Here is a 6,254-nt window from a genome sequence, read left to right on the forward strand (position 1 = left end):
GTAAGAGCATTCCAGCCCAGCCTGGGCACCTGAGGCCACAGGACCTGGTGGGGTGGGGAACACTCAGGAATGGAGCTTGAAGGCAGGGCCAAGGCTGGAGAGCCAGTGCGCCCAAGTGTGGTGATGAAGTAGAAGCAGTGCAGAAGGTGGACGAGCCAGCCGGGGGCGCTGGTGCATGCCTACAATACCAGCACCGGGGAGGCTGAGGCAAGATTGCCACAGGTTCAAGGACAGCCTTCACCCTGTTTGAAAAAAAAGATGGGCAAGCCATTGGGAGTGTGTGCTGGACACTCGTACGCCACCATGCATGGAAGGGCATAGTGGGCCTGTCCGTGATTAAGGCTATGAGGATGGGTGGGAAGGCCAGTTACAGGTGAGCTCTACTGTGTCACACTGGAGCCAGCGAGTGTGCCTGAACTGGTTTTAATACATGTGGAAAATTCAGGAGAGAGCACATGTATGCGTGTGTGAGGACTAGTTACAAATATTTCCATTTTTCCCTTTTTTGTGTTATTTCTACATCTTGTAAGTCCATAGTTCCCACTATTGAATTTATCCTATAGTTTTTAAAATGCATTCTATGGACTGGATGTGTTGGCACACACCTGCTGGCCGAGCCACACAGGACACTGAGGCAGGGGGATCACAGGCTGAAGCCCAGCTGGGACAACTCGTGGAGACCATCTCAGAATGAGAGGGTGCAGACGGGGCACCCTCCGCGGTGAGCGCCTGCCTGGCACGCGTGAGCTGGGCACCGTCCTACAGGATGCTCTGCTTCCCGTGAGCACGTCCTTCACGGCAGCAGTGCAGCTGTGTTGGAGACCTTTACCTTGCTGTCACTAATTGAAAGGATGTTTTGCCGGGAATGAAACTTTATGTTTTTGTTTTTTTTTTTTTTTTTTTTTTTTGCTTTTTGGTATTTCAAATATTCTTTCTGTTGAGAAATCAGTTTTCATCAGTCACTCGTTTTCTTCAAAATAATAGACCTCTTTGATTTTCTTTTTTGGTGGTGCTAGAGATTCAACCCAGGGCCTTTTCACTGAGCTATATTCCCAGCCTCTTTTTTCTTTTTCAAAGTCTCATTATGCAGTTCAGGCTGGCTTCGAGCGCACTAAACTTGTACTCAGGGGCTGGAGAGATGGCTCAGTGGTCTAAAGCACCTACCTGGAACAAGCTTGGCAAAGCACAGGGACCGCAGTTCAATCCTCCAGCACCACATGCCAGCCAGCCACGCCCCCTGGTGGGCTGAGCTGGCCACACACACACACACACACACACAATAAATGTTAAAATAAAATAAATAAATAAACTTGTACTCACAATGATGCTCCTGCCTCAGCCTCCCAAGTGCTAGGATTACAGACTTGTGCCACCACCACGCCTGGCTTTTTTACTTCGCAAATCTTGGTAAATTGCACTGCCCGGGTAGAACTTAAATTTGGCAAACCTCCTGCCTCAGCCTCCTAGAGCGCTAGAACAACAGGCATGTGTCATTGCACCTGGCTGTCGGCTTTTCAGTTTTTCATGGGCTGGGATGTCACTGGTAGCAGAGCAATTGTTTTCTTTTTTTGCCTTTATATGGTCTGCCATTTCCTGAGCTTATTGGATCTGTGGAGTGGTGTCTTTCATCACTTAAAAAATGTCACTTATTAGTTCCCAAGACCTTTCTTCTGTCCTAGGACCTCAGTTCTCGTATGCAGGGACATTCATTATGTATTTGCTAGAGGGTCTCCCCAGTTCAGACTCATAGTGATCCTCCTGGTTCAGCCTCCCCAGCGCTGGGATCACAGGCCTGCGCCACCACACCAGCCTTGGTGTTGGCTTAGCACACCCAGGGGCAGGGCCAGCATGGCCTGTGATGCTGGGGATCGAACTCAGGTCCTTGTGCTTGCCTAGGCAGGTGCTTAGTCTGCTGAGCTATCTTCATAGCCCTCTACCTTTTTTTAGTTTGGACACTGTTTCAACATCTTAAACCTCTCACATGTTTTGCCTACTTTTTAGCCATCTACTTTTTTAGTTTTTTGCTTTAATGTATTTGGTTGTTACAGGGTCGCACTACCCAGCTCCGACTCACAGTGATCTTCCTGTTTTCAGCCTCCCCAGCGCTGGGATTACAAGCATAGGACTCTGTGGCCAGCTCAGCCCACCTTGGGCTCAGCCCACCACCATGCACAGCATGTGGTGCAGGGGATCAAACTGTAGTCCCTGAGCTACCTCGCCAGCCCCTTTGTTTCTTTTTGCAGTGGCACATACCAGTTATCCTAGCACTCTAGGAGGCAGAGGCCACTGGCATCCGTGTTTTGAGCTCAGCCTATGCAACTTCATAAGCCCCTTCGAGGATGTGATGTAGTTCAATGAAGGCCCTGGGTTTGTCCCCATTGTCCCCACCCCAAAGGTGCTTAGCCCAAGGCCTTAGCTCCATGCAGTGGGCCCCCCTGTTGGTGTGCTGCTGGCTCATGGTTGTCTCTGTGTGCTGGATGCTACGCAGAGCTGCTGGGTAATGCCTAACCAGATAGGTGCACCGGGGGCACAAGGGCCTGATGGGCACTCTTCAGGAGTTGAGGTCACCCACTAGGCAGTAACACATGGCCTCAGCTTACCTCAGACCCTGACTTCCCAGTGCTAGAAGACAGCAGGAAGCTTTGCCCTGCACTCCTGGCCCAACCTTTCTGATCTCTAAACACATTTCTGCAAAGGACACATGCCAGCCTGGGAGCCTCTGCCTGTGCCTGCAGCACAGCCTAGCATCTGCTCACCTCAGAGCACCGTCCTCTGCAAGTCAAGCCTCGGGGTTTGTCTCCCACGAATCTGTTTTCTTCAGTACTGGGGATTGAATCCAATTCCTTTGCACTAAACTATATTCTCACCCTCCTCAATTTGGTCGTACTTAGACCAGGGTCTTGCTATGCAGTTCAGACTGGCCTTGAGCTCACTTTGTAGCCCAGGCTGATCTTGCATGCACAGTGAATCCTCTTGCCTCAGCCTCCCAAGTACTGGGCATGTACCACCATGCCCAGTTCCCTACCCTTTTTTTGGGGGGGGGGCAGAACCGGGAATTGAACTCGGGCCCTTGCGCTTGCTGAGTCATCATCCTGGCCCCTCCCAGCCTTTTTGAAACAGTGCCTTACTAAATTGCACAGGCTGTACTTGAACTTGCAGCCTTCCTGTCTCAGCATCCCAGAGTGCCAGGACGACAGGCATGTGCTACTACACCCAGCACTTTCACCGTCTTGAATATTTTTCCTATTAACGCCAATTTCTCAGATGGGCTGCAGACCTCTACATCTTTGCTGTGGTCCACACAGAACCTGGGCCTTACACGACACACAAGCACCACGACAGGCTCTAGGCTGCCCTGGCTGGCTTTAGAACTGTAGTTTTCCTGCCTCAGCCCATGCGGCTGGAGTACCAGGTACTCGCCAGGGGACCCAGCGCTGCACTCTTGCTGGCCCAGTTTGCCAGAGTTCTGTGCAGCGTTCACTTCACGTTGGGGATGCAACTGATGCCTGTGCCGGTGCCAGAGCCCAGTCACTCGCTGCTGCCTGCAGGAGCTGGGCACCTGCAGCTCCCCTTAGACCTCCTCCAAGACTCTTAGAACACTGCCTTCTGGCCATGTCCCTAACCTAGGGTGCCACCATCAAGCTAGCACCTTGTAGACTCAGCCCCAGGTGGCTTCCCAGCCTCTGTGCAGCTTGTCACCACCTGGGCTCAGTGGTGCCAGGTGAGGCACAAATGCAGCAGCTCAGGGCCAGTGCATTTCTTTCCTTTATTTAAAAAATGATGCGGTGTGAGGCCACACCTTTCATGGCTTCAGGGAGGACGCAGGTTCCAGGGGAGTCACTGGGGCAGACACATGGGTGCTTGGGGTGTCGAGCTGGGGCTACAGTATGTACAGGGGGCGGGCAGCGCCTCTGGAACTTGCACCAGGCCAGCTGGGGTCCTGCCCCATCTTGGGGGGCAGCCTCCAGTTTTCTCCCTCCAGGCACACGGGGTTAGGACCCTGCTTAGCTGCAGGGGCTGCACGAGGCAACTGTCTAGAGAAGACAGTGACGGCCTCGCTGGCCCACAAGGAGGGCCAGGACAGAAGCAGCAAACTGTTACCTGTTACCTGGACGGGCTGCCCTTGCGGACATCACTGTGGCTCAAGCCCCACCAGAGTCCCACGGTCCTATCTCCAGTGTCACGGGGGGGGGGACACACTGCAGGTCGGGGTGGCCCCAAATACATGGCTGACCAAGCCCCAGCGCCCCCAGTGAGCAGACAAGAACGAAAGACCCCAATCAGCACCCGTGGGACCCCTTACCCGGGCTTCTGAGCTCAGAAAGGGGCCTGAGGCATTGCATGTGCACTCGACAGACGGGAGACGGCACCGCTCAATCCGCCTGGGTGAGTGGCTGCCAGCCCTGAGCTGCAGGGACAGTGGGACAGCCACCCCCATGGGCCTGCCACCCTTGGCCCAGGATAGGCCTCCTGGTGGAGGTACTACCTTTGCCCTGCCCAGCCCATGGTGTTTGAGGGATTGTCTCATGGCCACCCGGGGCTCTGGACGCCAGCCACGCTGTCACCATGGACACAGGGCACCCTTTCTGGATGCTCAGAAAGGTGGCAGGGAGTAGACGCGTGGAGGATGCCCTTGGGGCACTTGGCCTAGGTGTAGAAGATGACCTCTGGGATCTGCCCGTCCTCCACTGACGTGCCATTGTTGTTCCCTGCAGCATAGCAGAATGTGAAACAGGTCTTGGCCCCTGTTGTGGGTGACTCGTGTGTCACCTTGCGTAGACCTTTGGTGCCATAGTGGGAGTCTGGGCCCTGTGGGAGATAGTAAGGTTGGATGCAGCCCCAGTCCCAGCCCTGGACAATCCAGGTAGGGGAGGGGTCTGTGCTGCCAACACACACCTTGAGCGTGGCGCAGGCCGTGTAGTTCACGTTGGGCAGCACCTCCACTGGCTCCTTGAACATGACCCGGAAGGTGCTAGCCGAGCCATCGCAGCTGAATCCCGTGTCATTCTGGCCCAGGACTGTGTTGCTGTCAGTGTGGATGATCTGGAGATGGAGAGAGCACGGTACTTACAAAGATTCTGCCAAAGGAGGGGACCCGCAGGGCCTGGCAGGAGGCTGCTGCCTGGGGCATGGGTGTGACCCAGTGAGGAAAAGCAGGCTGGTGTGGGCATGGCCTAGACCCAGGGAGGAAGGGGCGGCGGCTCGGACTGACCAGGACAGAGCCGCAGTGCAGTACTCGCCTGGATGTTCACTTGGTAGTCCGTGGGTCCATGGATGGATCCGTAGAGCCCAAAGCCCACCACGAAGATGCGCTTGTTGACTGAGAACCTGCGGAAGAAGGCCACAGCCACATCAACATCAGGGGTGGCCCTGAGTGAAGAGCCGGACATCAGACAAACAGAAAAGGCCAAAAGGGACCTGGGGTGTTGAGAACGAGTTGTCCCCAGGGAACTGGCCAGGCAGGCTCACCTGATACGGTCACTGGTCCCACTGTAGCCCCAGCGGCTCTCCACCTGCTGGAAGCGGTTGATACTGCACTCCTTGCCACGAAGGCAGCAGCGCGGGCGGTCGATGAACTCCACACGTGGCTTGGGGTTGACAGTGAAGTGCAGGAAGAGGCTGACCACCTCCCGGTCCACCAGGATGCCGGACTGTGCAGGACCTGCAGCAGGGATGGGAGGGCGCAGCAGGACAGTCCCCCTGTGACTTGGCCCCTCAGACCTGAGATCCAGGTGCTTCGTCCTGGGTTCTCTGCTATGGGGCTACATAGAGGTTCTGCCCTGGCTTTTGGCACAAGGTCTCAGCAGCCAAGGGCAACAGACTCACGTGCTAACAAGTGAAATGTCAAGAGCACACCCTGTTACCTGGCTCTTGTAGCTCCAGGTCAAAGCACCCACTCCAAAGGCCTAGTGTAGTACTACACACCTGTTGCCTTAGTAGAGGCAGGAAGATCACCAAGAGTTCAAAGTCAGCCTGGGCTACAAAGTGAGTTCAAGGGCAGCCTGGACTATTGAGCAAGACCCTGTCTCAAAAAAATAAAAAAGGGGGCCAGGGAGATGACTCAGTAGAATAAGCACTTACCTGGCAAGTACAAGGGCATGAGTTCAATCCCCAGTTCCGCCAAAAAAATTAATAATAAAAATTTTTTTAAAAAAGCACCTGGGGGGCTGGAGAGATGGCTCAGTGGTCTAAAGCACCTACTTAGAACAAGCTTAGCAAAAGCATCAGGGACCGCGGTTCAATCCCCCAGCACC

At 54.5% G+C, this 6,254-nt stretch overlaps 1 protein-coding gene across 2 annotated transcripts in view; it reads right to left on the minus strand.

The window, feature by feature from the left end:
• Positions 1-3,747: 3,747 nt before the first annotated feature.
• Positions 3,748-6,254, minus strand: part of Btbd2 (BTB domain containing 2) — a 15,939-nt gene continuing 13,432 nt past the window's right edge. For both annotated transcript variants that reach the window (XM_023717020.1, XM_023717021.1), the window contains exons 6-9: positions 5,470-5,662; positions 5,241-5,328; positions 4,897-5,043; positions 3,748-4,809 (exon numbers count right to left, since the gene is read on the minus strand). In XM_023717020.1, coding sequence (XP_023572788.1) covers positions 4,648-4,809; positions 4,897-5,043; positions 5,241-5,328; positions 5,470-5,662 — 590 coding nt within the window. In that variant the 3' untranslated portion in view covers positions 3,748-4,647. The remainder of the gene's footprint in view (positions 4,810-4,896; positions 5,044-5,240; positions 5,329-5,469; positions 5,663-6,254) is intronic.

This window comes from Octodon degus, unplaced genomic scaffold (genome assembly GCF_000260255.1).
Source record: "Octodon degus isolate 3935 unplaced genomic scaffold, OctDeg1.0 scaffold00050, whole genome shotgun sequence".
NCBI lineage: Eukaryota > Metazoa > Chordata > Mammalia > Rodentia > Octodontidae > Octodon > Octodon degus.